This window comes from Mycteria americana, chromosome 26, assembly GCF_035582795.1.
Source record: "Mycteria americana isolate JAX WOST 10 ecotype Jacksonville Zoo and Gardens chromosome 26, USCA_MyAme_1.0, whole genome shotgun sequence".
Taxonomy (NCBI): Eukaryota; Metazoa; Chordata; class Aves; order Ciconiiformes; family Ciconiidae; genus Mycteria; species Mycteria americana.
The window spans coordinates 2,515,361-2,530,254 of NC_134390.1; the positions used below are offsets into that span (position 1 = coordinate 2,515,361).

Here is a 14,894-nt window from a genome sequence, read left to right on the forward strand (position 1 = left end):
CCCCCGCGGGGGCGGGGCCCGCAATGACTCCGCCCCCACGGCCGCCCCGGCCCCGCCCCCGGACCGGCGGTGCCGTGGCCGCGCCGCGTCCCCGGTCCCGGTCCCGGTCCCGCACCGGGTCGTTCCTGCCGTGTCCGCGCTCCTCCGCGCTGTGTCCCCGGTGCCAGCCCCGCTCGGGGCCCGGGGCCTTCGTGCCGTGTCCCCGGTGCCAGCCCCGGTCCGGATCTGGCTCCGGCTCCTCCGTGCCGTGTCCCCAGTGCCGGTCCCTCACCCCGCGGCCCCGGAGCCAAGGAGGAGACGGCGGCGCGGGTGTCCGAGGCTGCTTTATGAGGGCGCCCGGGCCGGCGGGCGAGGGGAGGGGGCAGCGATTCCCGGTACCGGCAGGGAGAGGGAGTCCCGAGGCGCCGGGCCCCGGGGGGGGGGGGGTCGGGCAGGGGCGGGGACAGTCCCGTCCCCGCTGCTGGTTCCAGTTCCACGTGTGTCCGCCTCCCTCGGGGGGGTCCCGGGGCTGCTCCTCGCCGGGGGCCACGGGGCCCGGTCACAGGGCCAGCACGGGGGGGAACACGGCCCCATCTGCCGGAGACAAAGGGGGGTGAGGCGGCGGCGGGGGGCGCGGGGGGCGCGGGGGGGGCGGCGGCGCCTTACGCTTGGGGCTGCTCTGGCTGTCGGGCTCGGGCACCTTCCAGTCCAGCTTGCGTCCCTTCTCGTAGAGGCCCTTGAGCACCTTGCGGAAGTCCTCGGGCTCGGCGCCCTGCGGGCTCAGCTCCAGGTACTTGCGGTAGAGCTGCAGCGCCGTGCGCGCGTCCTCGATGCTGTCGTGGGTCTCCCCCTGGATCTTCAGGTCTGCGGGGAGAGCCTCGGTCAGGGAGCGGGGCTGGCGGGGACCCCGGGGGGGAGCTACCCCCACTCCTGCCCCTCCCGGATCCGAGGGTTCGGCCACTGACCCAGGAAGTACCAGGCGAGGAAGCGCAGAGAAATCATCCTCTTCCTCGGGATGTGGAACAGGTAGACGGTGTCGATCACCTGGTCCTTGGGCACCTGGAAAGCAGAGAGGGTCCTGCTGCCAGCGCTCGGGGGCTGCTGCAGGGGGGGGGGGGTGAGCCCCGACACTGCCGCCAGCCTCCCAGCCCCACCCCGAGACCCCCACGTCCAGGTTGGGGGGGAGGGCTTGGCGCTGTCACCATCAGGTTGATGACACGGAAGTCCTTCTGCAGCCCGTGGCCCACGAACTTGACTCCCACGTCAATGAGGAAGCGCAGCTTCAGGTAGGTGGATTTGAGAGTGGTGAGGTGCTTGGAGGAGATCTTGGCGTCCAGGTCTCCCGGCTTGATCCCCGAGTACTGGGTCAGGTAATCCACCACCTGCGGAGACCAGGCCCGTGGGGGTCTGCCCCTCCCCGATTCCCCTGCCAGCATCCCGGGGAGGGTGCTGTCATTACTGTGGGTGCCCCTCCGTGGAGCGGGAGGCAGAGCGGGTCCACGTCCTCCCTGCGGGGCTGGGGAGCTGCGCGAGGCCAGGCAGGAGCCCCATACCTGCTCTTGGGTGGAGATATAGTCGTCAATGAAGGGGACGCCCTCGTTAGGGCCCTGCCCGCGCACGCACGTGATCCTGGCCACCGACATCTGGCTGGGCTTGATGGTGGATTTGGTCCCGTCGCTGCGCAGCTCGGCCTCCTCCTGCGACGGGCGAGAGGAGGGAGGGAGAGCTCGGTGACCGACAGCTCCCGCAGTCCCCGCGGGGACCGGGTGCACCCAGAGGGGCTGCCCCTGCGCCCCGTCCCCTGAGGCCTGACCTCGTTCAGCGTGACAAACTCGGCGTCCAGCCCCACCAGGTCGCCCGCCTGCGGCATCTCGCTCAACATGAGGGGGATGAAGGTGGCGTGGCACTTGCGCTGCTTGCGAGCCAGGGAGGCCTCTGCTAGCAGCACGCTGGCTTCGATGGGGTTCTTGACTGCAGGAAAAGGGGAAGGGAGATCAGCCACAAGCCGGCGTTGCTGGCCACATGGCCACTTCCACCCCAGACACTCACTGACGAGGTTGTACTTGGCGTTGAGGTTCCTCCGGGCGTAGTACAGGATAGCCGGCACCTTCCAGCTCATGTCAAACTGCACCGCCTCGCACTGCGGGGAAGGGGGGACAGTGCAGGGGTAGGGGCAGCCCGGCGTGGGGCGGGGTGCTCCTGCGTGCAGCAGGAAACCCCCCTCCACGGGGTCCCCACAGCCACGGCCTCGCCTTGACACAGGGCCGGTGGCACTGCCCCGAGCGCTCACCTTATCGACAGGCTCGATGAGGAAGTCGTTGAAGAGGTACCACTGCTGGTGTGTGACTCCCTGGGGGCAGAGGCACAGGCACTGCCTTAGGGGCCCCCCCAGACAAATGCAATGACTCCTCTACCCAGTTACCAGGGAAAGAGGGGAGTGACGATGCCATGTGGGAACTCCCACCCTTCCTGGGACACTGTGGGGAAATCCCTGCTGGCCTGGGTGGTGATGATGCGTACATGAAGCACTCGGGCTGGACAGGCACGGTCTCTGCCCGACTCCTAACCAAAACTCCACAGAGATGCAACAGATAAGAGACAGGGATGCAGTCTTGACACACTCTGGGAACTCCTGGCTTGGGCATCTCCACCAGACAGCAGGACTGCCCAGACCAGCCCCCTTTCCTCGGGAAGGGAGATGACGTCCCAGCCCTTACCTGGAAGCACAAGGACAAGCTGGCAACGTGCCCGTGACCCAGGAGGAACCAGCCTGAGTAAGTGCGGGAAGAGTGCTTCTTCAGCCCTCCCCTCCCCGTAAGGTGCCCAAGCAGCACTCGGCTGTTTAGGAATGCCCGGCACCTTCAGCCAAACGCTCAACGCTTGACTGAGAGACCCAGGAACGGGGCAAGCCGTGGGCCAGAACGCCTCGGCCAGGCGGGACTCCCAGGGAGCAGGGGGCTGCTCTGGGCAGCCTGTGGGTACGGCGGCTGTGGGCAGGAGAGCACCCGTCCCGCAGGGCTTCTCACCTCCTTCCTTTGGTGGTAGGTCTCTCCCACTTTGATGTGCCCCACCAGGCTGCCCCCCGTGCGGGAATCCAGGATGTGGACGACGGTGGCCATTAGATCGTAGACGTAGACCGACTCGGGGTCGTCAGTCGGGCTCAGCTGCAAGAGGAACCGGCCCCCGGGGAAATGTCTGAGCCCCGACTGTCTGCCAGGCAGCTCCCAGGCCTCCAACCCAAACCCCAGAGCTTGGCCGTGCTGTCTCACCACCAGCCCAGAGGCTTCCATGCTCACCCGAGGTGTCTCCAAGACAGCCCCGTTATCTCTCGCCCACACACGCTCAGCAGAAAGCGGTTCTGAAGCAGTTCTGCTCCCGCAGCCTCACGTGCACACAACCACGTAGCCCCAGAGGGATCTCATCAGCCTTTACCTCATCGCTCTCACTCCAGTTGCAGACATCTAGCTCCTTGCTCTTGGTCAGTCTCATCTTGATGGCGTGGGGGATCCAAATGTTCTTCAGTTCCTCCACAGAAGGATACGAATGCCCCGTGTCGGGGTTCCCCAGCTCCTTCCTGCATGGAGAAGGCCGAGTCGGAGGGAGTCACGAGATGTCATCCAGGCCAACTTCTCCGGAGCAGGATCCCCACCGCCCCACCCACCAGCCTATTCCTAAACCTTCCAGAGCTGCACCCCTTCCCCGCAGCTGCCTAGAGCAGGACCCTGGGAAAGGTGGTCAGCTAATGTTGGCCAGAAAGGGCCAATACACGGTCCTGGGTCTTTTGTCAGTCTGAAAAGGGAAGGGGAATGAGGGCTGGGTGCTCAGAAGTGGATCACAAGGTGGGTCACAAGGGTGATGCTGTGCAGAGCACCCATACAGGGTCACGGTCTCAAGAGCAGCAATGAGACTGTTCCAGTTAAGAGCCCAGGAAGAGCTACAGACAGGTAGATTATCAAATTATCATTATCAGATGAGAAATGGCCCTGAGCTCTCCAAGGCCCAGAGAACAACCCAGAAGGCGTCACTGCTCAGAGCTGCCACCCCAGGAAGGGTCACCTACCACTCTCCAAGAGAGATTTCTTTGCCTTTGGTGATCTCAAAGCCTCCTCTCTTCATCATGGCTCTCTGAAAGGCATACTGGCAACGAAACACAGGCAAGCGTCAGCGTGCAGTGACAGGCCGGGCTTGGGAACACGTGGGTGACAGCCAGGCCAGAAGTGGGGAAAACACAGGGACTTTAAAGTCGGTGACAGGGAAAAAGACAGTGAGGGAAACCCAGCTGTCCGCCCGCTCTCTGCTGGGCTTGTGCTCTGGGAAGCGGGCACTGCTTTGCTGCTCCTAGGTCCTGCGGGACTGGGGGAATGAAAGAGTGACTCTACTGCAGTCCCGTCAGCTTTGTCATGGCAGGAGATCTTGTCTTTTCCAACTCCAAATGCACGGCTCATGCTACAAGCATGACCAAATACCAACATGTCCTCTGCAAGCAAAGTAGGGTGACGCTCGAGCGGAGAGCGAGAGACTTAGAGACAGCGAGACCAGAGTGAAAACACCTCCGCAGAACTGGACACGCAGCAAACCCCGTGTGCCAGGGAGAACAAGCCTGCTTCTGCCCCAAAGTGTCTCCCCCACCTCAGCCTGCGTCTTCCAGAAATCTGCCTCCTTGGAGCTGTTCACCTCACAGTTAATGACCAGGACGTCCGGCAGGCAGCGGATGTTCCGGGTCTGGACCTGCAGAGAGAGCAGGAGATGGAAGCTGGGCAGCACCGAGAGCCCTGGAGAGGCTCAAAACCGGATTTGGCACGTGCTCCTCCAAAGCCTTTGCCTGCAGAGCTTCCTCCCCGCTGCCTGGCCGGGTTCCTGGTAGCTCGGGGTACTGCAAGAGCAACTGAGGCAGGGAGCAGGCTGCCGCGTCAGGGCAGGCGTGCTCAGCTCCCGGGGGGTTTACCTCTGCCCCCTGCCCCGGGGGGATTCAGCTGGGGTCCGCGTGACCTGCGAGACACATTGCAGCGCTCGCACAGCCCAGGAAATACCCCACACCGCTCCGGCTCACCATCCAGGCCAGGAACCGAATCTCCAGCATCCGCTCAGGAGGTTCCCCACTGACTAATGGAGAAACTGCCCCTGCTCAGCCAGTGGCACAGGGCACTCACACCCTTCTCCCGCACCCCTCGTAGCCCGTGAAGCCTGACGTGCTCGCACCCCGCTCCTGGGCTCACCGTGGGCTGGTACTTCTCACAGTTCTCGCACCAGGCTTGCGTGTTCTGCTCCAAGCAGATGCTTCGCTTTAAAATTTGGGCAAACTCATAATCTTTGACTGGCTTTTCTGAAGGGAGAAAGGAGAATAACGTCACCTTCCAACACACAAATCTTTACCAATTTAGCTCAGCCAAACCTCTGGGGTTTTCCTCACAACCACCAGTGAGAAGGCCAACCCCCAAATCTGCCTTTCTGTAGCCAAAAGCTCGGCTGGTTGGAAACCCACCACTAGACCTCGGCTGCCGGCTCTGCTGCAGCCGGGGCCAGACCACTGCAGAAGCTCCTCACTGCAGGTGTCTACCACCCGGAAAAGTCACGGCACATCCATACGGATAACAAACCCCACCCGGCCACGGCAATGCAGCAGCGTTAAAGGTGCCAGGCCCTGCCCTGCCCGCCCCTGCCTGTTACCAGTGCTCTCAGGGTAGGAGAGGGTGAAGAGCAGCGTGGAGGACACGCGAACGGTTTCCTTGCCGCAGCGACACATGCTGCAGTTCTCCATCTCGCAGCTGAACAGCTGCCCGATAACCGAGTCCCCCGAGGACCCAAAGCTGCTGGAGAAAAAAGAGCACCGGGGTTAGCAGGATCCCGGCAATCCCTGCGGAGCGGGGCTGGCTGGTGCGGTGGGCTGAGCACTGGGGACCCGCACATCTCGGGCTGCACAAGGGCCGTTCGGGGCCAGCACCCAGATTCCAGCAGCTCTTGGGGAACCGGCCATCAGGCTTCCAGAGCCAGTGACCTCTGCACTGCCCCAACCCACCCACAGAGATTCAGCACAGGGTTCAAAGCTGGCTGTAGGGGCAGCCTGCAGCGCTGCGCGTTCCCATGCAGCCCTCAGGGCAGACGTGGGTGGCAAGAAAGCTCCTTCCTGAGGGATGGATGGGGCCTCCGGGAGCCAGCCCCCCCTCCCTGGCTCGGTTACTCCCTGTCCTGTCCCCAGACTGGGGATTTACCTGCTGCCCGCCCCCCGATACGCCTGCGGTCCCTCCTGCTCCTGGGTTTCCTGGTGCAGCTGAGTAAGGATGAAACGGTTCCAGCTCTGAATCAGCCGCCCCAGGTTCACCTTCCCTGTGGCTTCGTCCGAGTCAGCCAGGATCAGCCCCAGCGCCGAAGCCTCTGGGATTGTGCGGAAAGCCCGCAAAAAGTTGCTTCCCTGGGGATGGGGCAAGAGTGGCATGTCACCAAGGTCAAGTGACAGGAGTTTCCACGCTGTCTGATGCCATCACCCGAGGACCCGGCACCACCCGGCTCCCGCTCCTCTGCGATCTCTCTGACCCTTCCCAGGCAGCCCAGCCCGCCGGCCTCACGTCACGCCTGGGCTCACCACGGACCTGGCAGGGGTCTCCTCGGGACAGGTCCAGCATGTGGAAGAGCAAGCCCAGCTCACAGCCCAGGCAGAACTCCTTCTGGCACAGGTGGTTCTGGACCAGGCAGCGGACCGGCTCCAAGAAATACAGCACCTGGCAGGGACGGAGCAGTCAGGGGAGGTCCCGGGGGCCGCGGTGGTCTGGGCAGGGCTGGGGCGTCTCCCACCTGGATCATGCAGTTGCAGTAGGCGTTGGGGATATGGGGCTCCAGGCCTGCAAACAGCGTCTTGTTGTAATGCTTGAAGTCAAAATCTTCCAACCCCAGCTTGGAGTATTTGATCGTGACCTGAGCAGAGACACAACACGTTAAACAGACACCTTCCGACAGCACGGGACACCGGCACAACGCCTAGGTGCTCCCCACGGAGACGTGGGCAGGTGCTTGGGCCCAGGCGGGTCCTTTGCCCCGGACGAGCCCAGCATGGGGACTCCCAGCCAGCCCTCCTCCGTGCCCCAGAGCAGCCCCGGAAGGCCACTACCTTCCTGTACTTCTTGGCCACCATGTAGAGGTGTGGCTCCTCTTCCCGCCCAATCGGGGACTCGGGGACTTGGCTGAAGCTGTCGAACTCATTGTCCGTCTCTTTTAACCGATAGGGAATCTGTGAGGGGAAAGAGAAGGGAAGGGAAAAGCGGCTGAACCCTGAGGCGGAGTGAAGCACCACGTACTGAAAGAAGTAGCTCCTGGGCTTTCCTGCCTCCCCGAATGAGCAAAGGAATAAACCAGAAAGGAGTGGGGCCCTCCCTTAACCTGCACGAGGCCTCCACACCTTCCTTCTTACAAGGGACTTATCACTGTGGGAAACTACAGCGGCGCTGCGGGCAAGGGCGAAACACAGCAGTGTTTTCCCAGGGGCGAGGGATGTGCCATAAACCTCCGAACCGGACAGCTCAAACCTTTCTACCACAGAGCGAGTTATCGATAGAACTGGGATTCTGGCCCGAGGGGGAGACTCCAGCCCTGCCCCAGGGCTGGCTCACCCGCTGACACTGCGCAGGAAAAGCTGTCGCCTCCAAACTATACGCCTGCCTCCTGCAACACCCCAAGCCAGAGAATTTAATCTCTCACCCCGTCCCAAGCCCTGCAGAAAGCTCCGAGGTCGTTCAGCACGCAGCCAGAGCTCCATCCCTCCCCAGACCGCAGACCTCCGCTGCTGGCAGGAGTACGCCACTCCCCGCACAATCCCCTCCCGAGAGTGGGTACCTGGTTGCGGAGCTTGGTCCTTGGGTTTGGGGCGTAGCCAATGAACCCCACTTTTTTCATGGTGCGCAAAATCTCGGGATCTACCGGAGGGGCTCGCCTGCAAAACACACCGCGAGTCAGAGGCTGCTTTGTCTGGCAGCATCATTTGACCAAGGGCCTCGCTGGGTGTGCTCAGGGACCCGCCAGCGGGTCACAAGGGTTTCCCCCGCTCAGTCCTTCCCCCGGGCTCATTTTCCGTCTCAACAAAACACCTGGGCTACGCCAGAACATGGCGGCAGCGCTGAGCGCAGGCGTGTTTGGGACAGGGCTCAGGCAGAGGAAAAACAAGAATTTCCACACAGGCAGAATGCAGCCAGGATCCCACCGCGATCTCCCCATCAGGAAGACGGAGGTTTGACCATACCCTACCGCCTTCAGACCTGCCCGGCCACTGCACCTCAGGAGTTAAGCTCCGCCACGGGGAACTTATCTTGCATTTCACAGGGCATGTGATGAGGAAGGGCAGCGCCAGCCACGAGACGGGGGAGCAACAGAGTCGCTCTCCTGCTCCCAAGACCCGGGGAAGGAGAGGAACTCTGCTGGGGCCAGCTTTCCCGTGCTGGTTTTCACTGGGAGAGACTGGCAAATTACCGGGGTGCCGGGGCAGAGTTGGCAGCGGGCCAGTCGGAGAGCAGGGTGTCGCTGGTCAGCGGCACGGGGATGAGCGAGAGCGGCACAAGGTCCTGGTTCCAGTCCAAGTGGGGCAGCGTGTCCACCATGCAGGGCAAGGCAAAGTCCGTCTCCCGGGAGTAGGCGTTGAAGGTGACCTCCGGGGAGTCGGCCCAGAGGTGGACGCACCCCTCCGAGTCGCCGAAGGCCAGGGCCTGCTTGCTGGCCGAGACGTCAAAGGTCATGATCAGGGGCCCAACGGTGTTCACGTGGAAGATGTCAGCGGGGTTGGCGAGGCCGGTGGGCTCGCAGAACTGGCACTGACCTGCGCGAGAGGGAAGCGCAAAGCGACGTGGCACCAGTGACCCAGCACACACCTCGCTTACGCGGCCAACTCTATCCCACTGGGACGTGACCCTGAGCCTGGGGGTGCCGGGACCGTCGCCCCGCTCTCGCCAGGGGAGCGGAGCCCGGCCGGGCGGGGGATGCGGCTTCGCCCACCTGTCTGGGAGATGATGGCCAGGCGGGAGGTGTAGGTGGGGATGAAGCGGAGGAAGAAGGGGTCGATGTGGACCTGCAGCGGCGTGGTGGCCCGCATCATGCGCAGGTCGTACACCTTCAGGAAGCGGTCGCAGGCGAGGCCGTTCATTCGGCTGGAGAAGCCGCAGGTCACCAGCAGGTTCCCGTGGACGTCAAAGTCAGACAAGCTGCCTGAGTACGCGTCGAATTCGTGCTCCACCACAAAAGTGCGCAGATCCCGCAGGGAGACCTGGGAGGGTAGGACGGGGGTGCTGGGTGCCACGCAGGCAGCTGCGGCTACTTGGCAGCCCCTTGAGCTCTGGGAAAAGCTGGGCACCAACGCCAGGGTATCCCAGAGGGAAGGCGAGCATCAGCAGGGCTGCCAGGTAGGATGGGGCTGGTGTTACCTTCCCCGAGGTGTGCCCACAGAAAAAGAAGCGGTTTGATTGCCTCATGATGGTGATGCCGGGAACCTCCACGGTGTACTGGGAAGGAGGCAGAAGAGCGGGGTGAGCGGAGCTGAGCCCCAGAGCAAAGCACCTCCCCGCAGCAGGGAGCGGCCCCCAGCACGGCCGTACCTTCTGCGTCTCCTGGACGGTGTTGAGGTCTATCTCAATGACGTGGTTCTGCAGCCCGCCAACGAGCAGCGTGCTGCTGTCCGTCAGCAGGAGACTGTGCATGTCCTCGGACTCGTCCATGCTGCGGGAGAGGACAGAGGACAGCCCTCGCACTCCTGCCCGGCTCGGGGAGGCAGCGGGGAAGGGGGCGGAGGATCGGCCCTCGCCCTCTCCCACATCTAGCTTTTACGCTGCCGGCAGAGGGGCCGGGACCGTCTCCCCCAGCACAGGGGCAGCTCGTGGAGCCGGCACGACCCGCCTGCTGCCAGGGGAAGGCACTCACAGGTAGTCAAAAATGATGAGGCCCCCCCGTGACATGTACTTCAGGTTGGTTTTGGTCAGGAAAAGGACACCGTTCTCCAGGCTCTGGATCTGGCGGATATCGTCACTGCTGTTCACTTGGAAGGAGGAGTATCGCTCCAGCGTCGGGCCGAAGAAAGAGGTGGCGTGGCCCTAAAACCAGCCGGGGACAGGCTCGTCAAGACCCGCCCCAGCTTCACTTGGATGTGACACAGGCAAACGCCACTTTGCCCTGCGCCGGCTCCGGGGGGAGGCAGGCTATCAGCTGCCTTACGGCCTCAGCCAGCCTACGGGGCGGCTTCCCGCCCCCCGCGTGCCCCGAACTGTGGAAGATCGTTCAGACTTTTCCCTTTCAGGCAGATACGTGCAGACACGAGTAAAGAACAAAAAGCTCCAACAGCCCCACACGTCAGGCTGTAAAGTTACTGGGGAAACACCGAAAGGCTCATGCTCCGAGACGCATCAACCACCTCCGGGCAGAAGCTCTGCGCCGGGGCAGCGCAACCCTGCTCGGAGCAGGACTCTCCGGCTCGGCCCCGCGCTGAACCGCTCTCCACCCACAGCCAGCTTGCCCCCAGCTGGTGGCAGCAGGCAGGCGTCGGGCAGCGAGAGCGGCGCGGTGACCCTCCCTGCCCCGCTCCCGGAGCGGGCACCTACCCCGTGGTTCCCAACCCACAGCATCTCTTCGTGCAGGTCGAAATGGGAGACGGAGACGGGCACCCCCACTTCGGAGACGGCGGTGTGCAGCTCGCTGTACATGCCCTCCATGAGGTGCACCGACTCCGGCACCGCGATACCCTCTAACGGCACCCCCTCGGCATCCAGCTCCACGTTCTGCAGCAAGCTGGGGTTGAGATGGGGGTCCAGGACAGGGTCCAGCGCAGGGTGGAGGGGGGGAGCATACTCGGCAAGGGAGGGGTCGAGACCTTCAAAATTCATGGTGAAAACCAGCGTCTCCCTTTGAAACAGAAAAGGAACTAAGTTGGTCAGTCAGAAACACCAGGGTCTCCCGATTCTTAGAATCGGCGGCAGAGGCCCGGTGACTCCGAGGGATGGAAGAGGCGGCTGGAATCTCCAGCGAGCGTAAGGTGCAGCGCTCCTGCCGGGGACACCGGCAGCACCGAGCCCACGCAGGCAGCGGGGCCCGTAAAGTCCCTTCCCCGGGCCACACTCAGTGCCCCGTCACGGCCGTGAGCCGCGGGGGAAGGAGCCTGCAGCGGCCCCGCTCCCGCGCTGGCGTCAGCCCCGGCCACCGGGCAGCCTCCCCCGGGAGCCGGACCCCCGCCTGGGCCCGGCCGCTCCCGGAGCTCGGGGCACCGGCCGGGCTCCCGCTGACCCCTCCGAGCCCAGCCCCGCCCCGCCCCGGGAGGCGCCGGGCCAGCTCCGCACCCGCCTCCTTTATCTCCGCAGGCCGACACCGAACCCACCGGCGGTATCGGCTGCCGCAGACCCGCAGCCGTTGGCGGCGCGGCCGGGCGGGGCGGGGCGGGGCACGGGGGGGGGCCCGGGCCCAGCCCGAGCCGCGGGCGCTGCGGGGCCCCCGCTCTCACCGCCGTGCTCCGAGCCCGGGGCCGCTACCCACAAGCCCCCGCGCTCCGGCCAAGCATCCCACAGTGCCCCGCGCCCCGGGGCGACGGCGGCCGTTACCCACAGCGCCCCGCGCCCGCCGTTACCGAGCAGCCGCGGGCGGAGCCCCGCCGGGGCCGCGCTCCCGGGCTCGTCCCGCTGCGCCGCAGCGGCCAGGCCGGGGCCGCCGCCGCCGCCCCTCCCGCCGTCGCTATGGCAACCGCGCCCCCCGCGCTCCCGCCCGGTAAACCGGCCCGCCCCCGGGGCCGGCGGACCAATGGCAGCGCGGAGCCGCTGAGCCAATGGCAGCCCGGAGCCAATCAGCGCCTGAGCGAGGCGGGAGTAAGCGGCGCGGCGGGCGGCGTGCCAGACGGCGCGGCGGAGGGGACAAAAAGGCTGAAATCGGCCGCTTCGGGGCGCGGGTGTCGGGGCGGAGGGGGGGGCGCGGCCCCCGGGGCGAGGCTGGGGCCGGGAGAGCCCGGGGCGGGAGCGCTCCGGGACCCCCCCCGGTCCCTCCGCCCCCCAGCACCGCACAGAGCCCCGGGCGCTGCCGGGCGGCTGCGGCACCTGCGGCCCCGCGCCGTCCCGCGGCCTCCCACGGCGTCCCACCGGGCCCGCGGGTGTCACGCAGCGTCCCCGGCGTCCCACCGTGCCCACGGTGTCCCCTGGCATCCCACGGGTTCCAAGGGACAGTGCCCCACGGGGTCTCACCGGAGTCACACAGCATCCCGTGGCATCCCACAGCGTCCCACCGTGCCCACGGGCGTCACGCAGCGTCCCCTGGCACCTCATGGGATCCCAGCGTGTCCCACGGGGACCCAAAGTGCCCCACGGTGTCCCACAGCGTCCCACGGGGGTCTCGCCGTGCCCACTGTGTCACGCAGCGTCCACTGGCACCCCACGGGATCCCGAAGTGTCCCAAATGCCCCGCGCTGTTCCCTGGCGTTCCACCGTGTCCCACAGCATCCCACGGGGCCCCTCAGTGCCCCACGGGGTCCCGCGGGGTCCCCAGGGCAGCGCACCGTGGCCGGACCGTCGTGCTGAGCCCCGCTGGCCCCGGCCTCTCCCGTGACCCCCGCCCCGGCCTCCCCCTCCCAAACCCACCGGGGGCGCGACGCCACGGGCGAGCCCACGGGCGGGGAGGGAGGGCGGCTCCCCTCGCCCCCCGGAGCGGGCTCGGCCGGGGCCGGTGCCCGAGGCGCGGCCGGTGCGTGCCCGTGGGCCCGGGGAAGGCCGGGGGCAGCCCCGCCGGGCGGGAGCGGGAAGTGCCGGAGCCGCCCCGTCGGGGCCGCCGCGATTGCGGCGCCGCGGGCAGCACGGCCCGGCCCGGCGGGGACGGGGTCTGCCGGGGCCTGCGGTGGTCCCTGGGGGCGCGGAAGGGGGAAGCCCCTCCGGGACAGCGCGGCCCCGAGGAGCCGCCAGCCGCCGCGCCGGGGCCGCCCCGGCTGATTTCCCGGGGCGGCCGGGGCGGGGGGGAGACACCGAGGGGACACCGGGGAGCACACCGAGGAGGCACCAAGGGGACACCGGGGAGACACCGGGGAGACAGCGCCGGGCTCCGGGGGGTCCCGCCCCGCGCCGCCCGGGCTCCCGGTGCGCTCGGTGGGGCGGGGCGGCCCAGGTGCGCCGGGAGGGGGGGTCCCGGGGCGGGGGGTCCCGGGGCGGTCGCGGTGTCCCGGTCCCGCCCGTGCCGCTGCCGCCGCGGTGCCCCGCCAGGAACTGCCCCGGGTTTTCCTGCCCGTCCCGTCCCGTCCCGGCGCGGCGCGGGGCCGGGCGCGGCGGGGCGCAGCCCGGGGACCCCGGCCCGGTATCGGTTCTGCTTTCGAGGGAGGCGGCGATTTCGCAGTAACGGGGGGCGGGTGCCACCTGCCCCGGGGATTCCCCACCTGCCGCCACCCCATAAGAGCCCGGTGGCGGCACCGGTGGCGGCACCGACCGGCCATGGCCACGCTCCGCCGCCTCTGCCTCTGCCTCTGCCTCCCGCTGCTGCTGCCGCCGCCCGCGGCCCCGGCCCCGGCCCCGGCCCCGGCCCCCCGCACCGACTGGGCCGCCTGCAGGAGCCTCTCCCGGGAGCTGTTGCGGCTGGTGGCGACCCTCAAGGAGCCGCACCGGGCCCTGGTGAGCGCGGGGGGCTCGGCTGGGGGGGCCCGGGGGTCTGCGGGCGCCGGAAGGTGCGGGGCATCCCGGCAGGAGGGGTGCCCCGAGGGTGCGGGGTGCCCCGAGGGCGCGGGGTGCCGGGGGAGGCGGGGGGTGCGGGGGGCGTGTGGACCCTGCTGACCCCCCGCTGCCAGGAGGAGCTGAACCTGAGCGAGGAGGACCCCAAGAACTGGCCCCCCCGGATCCGCTGCAGCGATGCCTGCGACCCCTCCACGCTGGACACCAACAACACGGTACCGGGGGACGTGGGGTGGTCAGGGACCACCGTGGGGCAGCCAGGGAGCCTGAGGGTGCCCCGGGGGGGGGGCATGAGCCCGGGGGTGCTCTGGGGGATGCGCCTGGGTGTCCTAGGAATGGCCGGGGGATGTGCCCGGGGGTCCCAGGGGTGCTGGGAGTTCCCGGGGGTGCCCGGGGGTCCCAAGGGATGCTGAGGCATGTGCGCCGTGGTGCCAGGGGTGCTGGGAGTTCCCAGGGGTGTCCAGGGTTCCTGAAGGTGCTGGGGGTTCCCAGGAGTGCCCGGAGGTCCCAAGGGATGCTGAGGCATGTGCCTGGGGTTACCCAGGGGTGCCCGGGGGTCCCAGGGAAGCTGAGGGATGTGCCCGGGGTTCCCAGGGGTGCTGGGGGTACCCAGGGGTGCCCGGGGATCCCAGGCTGCCAGGGGACGTGTGCGGGGGTCCCAGGCTGCCAGGCGATGTGTGCGGGGGTCCCAGGGTGCCGGGGGATGTGTGCGGGGGTCCCCGGCTCACGCCCCGCTCCCCGCAGCGCTGCCTGCAGCGCATCCTCCAGGGGCTGCAGCACTACCGGGACCTGCTGGGCTCCGACATCTTCACCGCTCGCCGCCTGCCCCGGCTGGAGGCTGCGCTGGACCAGCTGCTGGGCCTCGTCCAGGTGAGGGGCCGGGGGGGCCGGGAGGGGGTGCCAGGGCCGGGGGGGGGACCCGTTCCCCCCGCGGCCGGGGAAGCGGGCACCCATCGGCCGTGGCCGCGGGCCCCCTAACCCCGCTCTCCCCGCAGCAGGAGCACGGCCGCCCCTCCCAGCACCCCATGGACCCCAGCGAGGCCTGGGCCCACCCGCTGCTGCAGCGCCTGGCGCTCCAACGGCTCCAGTCCTTCACCGCCGTCATGAGCCGCGTCTTCACCCACAGCGCCAGCCCCCGCTGAGGCCGGCCCGGCCGCGGCCCCCCCGACTATTTATTCCCCTCTGCCCCGAGGGGCTATTTATGTGCGATGCTCCCTATTTATCTCGGGTATTTATGGGTTTCTAATAAAGGTCTGAAGGAGATGA

The 14,894-nt window shown here is 67.2% G+C and overlaps 2 protein-coding genes across 8 annotated transcripts; one reads left to right on the forward strand and one right to left on the reverse strand.

Moving 5' to 3' along the window:
• Positions 1-134: 134 nt before the first annotated feature.
• On the reverse strand, positions 135-11,689 carry PAN2 (poly(A) specific ribonuclease subunit PAN2). Of its 6 annotated transcripts, none has more exons than XM_075525398.1 (26): positions 11,561-11,689; positions 10,545-10,845; positions 9,871-10,040; positions 9,549-9,669; positions 9,378-9,455; positions 8,953-9,220; positions 8,434-8,776; positions 7,804-7,900; positions 7,082-7,201; positions 6,769-6,888; positions 6,567-6,695; positions 6,189-6,388; positions 5,647-5,786; positions 5,196-5,302; positions 4,609-4,707; positions 4,040-4,116; positions 3,412-3,553; positions 3,006-3,143; positions 2,270-2,329; positions 2,029-2,119; positions 1,793-1,950; positions 1,533-1,676; positions 1,182-1,361; positions 945-1,038; positions 680-843; positions 135-573 (listed from the first exon to the last, which is right to left on the reverse strand). In XM_075525398.1, the coding sequence occupies exons 2-26, from the start codon at positions 10,824-10,826 to the stop codon at positions 325-327; spliced, it is 3,771 nt and encodes a 1,256-aa protein (XP_075381513.1). In that variant the 5' UTR covers positions 10,827-10,845; positions 11,561-11,689; the 3' UTR covers positions 135-324. The 6 variants fall into 6 exon arrangements, with proteins under 6 accessions (XP_075381513.1, XP_075381511.1, XP_075381512.1 ...); XM_075525396.1 differs by having other exon boundaries at positions 136-573; positions 5,647-5,789; XM_075525397.1 differs by lacking the exon at positions 11,561-11,689 and adding an exon at positions 11,315-11,474 and having other exon boundaries at positions 136-573; positions 5,647-5,789.
• A 1,234-nt stretch (positions 11,690-12,923) lies between these two features.
• Positions 12,924-14,878, forward strand: IL23A (interleukin 23 subunit alpha). 2 transcript variants are annotated; one of them, XM_075525510.1, is made up of 4 exons: positions 12,924-13,571; positions 13,745-13,843; positions 14,373-14,498; positions 14,624-14,878. In XM_075525510.1, the coding sequence occupies exons 1-4, from the start codon at positions 13,395-13,397 to the stop codon at positions 14,768-14,770; spliced, it is 549 nt and encodes a 182-aa protein (XP_075381625.1). In that variant the 5' UTR covers positions 12,924-13,394; the 3' UTR covers positions 14,771-14,878. The 2 variants fall into 2 exon arrangements, with proteins under 2 accessions (XP_075381625.1, XP_075381626.1); XM_075525511.1 differs by having other exon boundaries at positions 14,627-14,878.
• Positions 14,879-14,894: the final 16 nt, after the last annotated feature.

Bases quoted from the DNA above. Each gene is read 5' to 3' on its own strand.
- PAN2 (XM_075525396.1), bottom strand. From the start codon at position 10,826: ATGAATTTTGAAGGTCTCGACCCCTCCCTTGCCGAGTATGCTCCCCCC. The intron at 5,790-6,188 runs GTAAATCCCCAG...TTTTTTCTCCAG, and splicing joins TATCGGGGGGCGGGCAGCAG to CAGCTTTGGGTCCTCGGGGG. The intron at 1,951-2,028 runs GTGAGTGTCTGG...CTTTTCCTGCAG, and splicing joins CGCCAAGTACAACCTCGTCA to TCAAGAACCCCATCGAAGCC.
- IL23A (XM_075525510.1), top strand. From the start codon at position 13,395: ATGGCCACGCTCCGCCGCCTCTGCCTCTGCCTCTGCCTCCCGCTGCTG. The intron at 13,844-14,372 runs GTACCGGGGGAC...CGCTCCCCGCAG, and splicing joins CGCTGGACACCAACAACACG to CGCTGCCTGCAGCGCATCCT. The intron at 14,499-14,623 runs GTGAGGGGCCGG...CTCTCCCCGCAG, and splicing joins AGCTGCTGGGCCTCGTCCAG to CAGGAGCACGGCCGCCCCTC.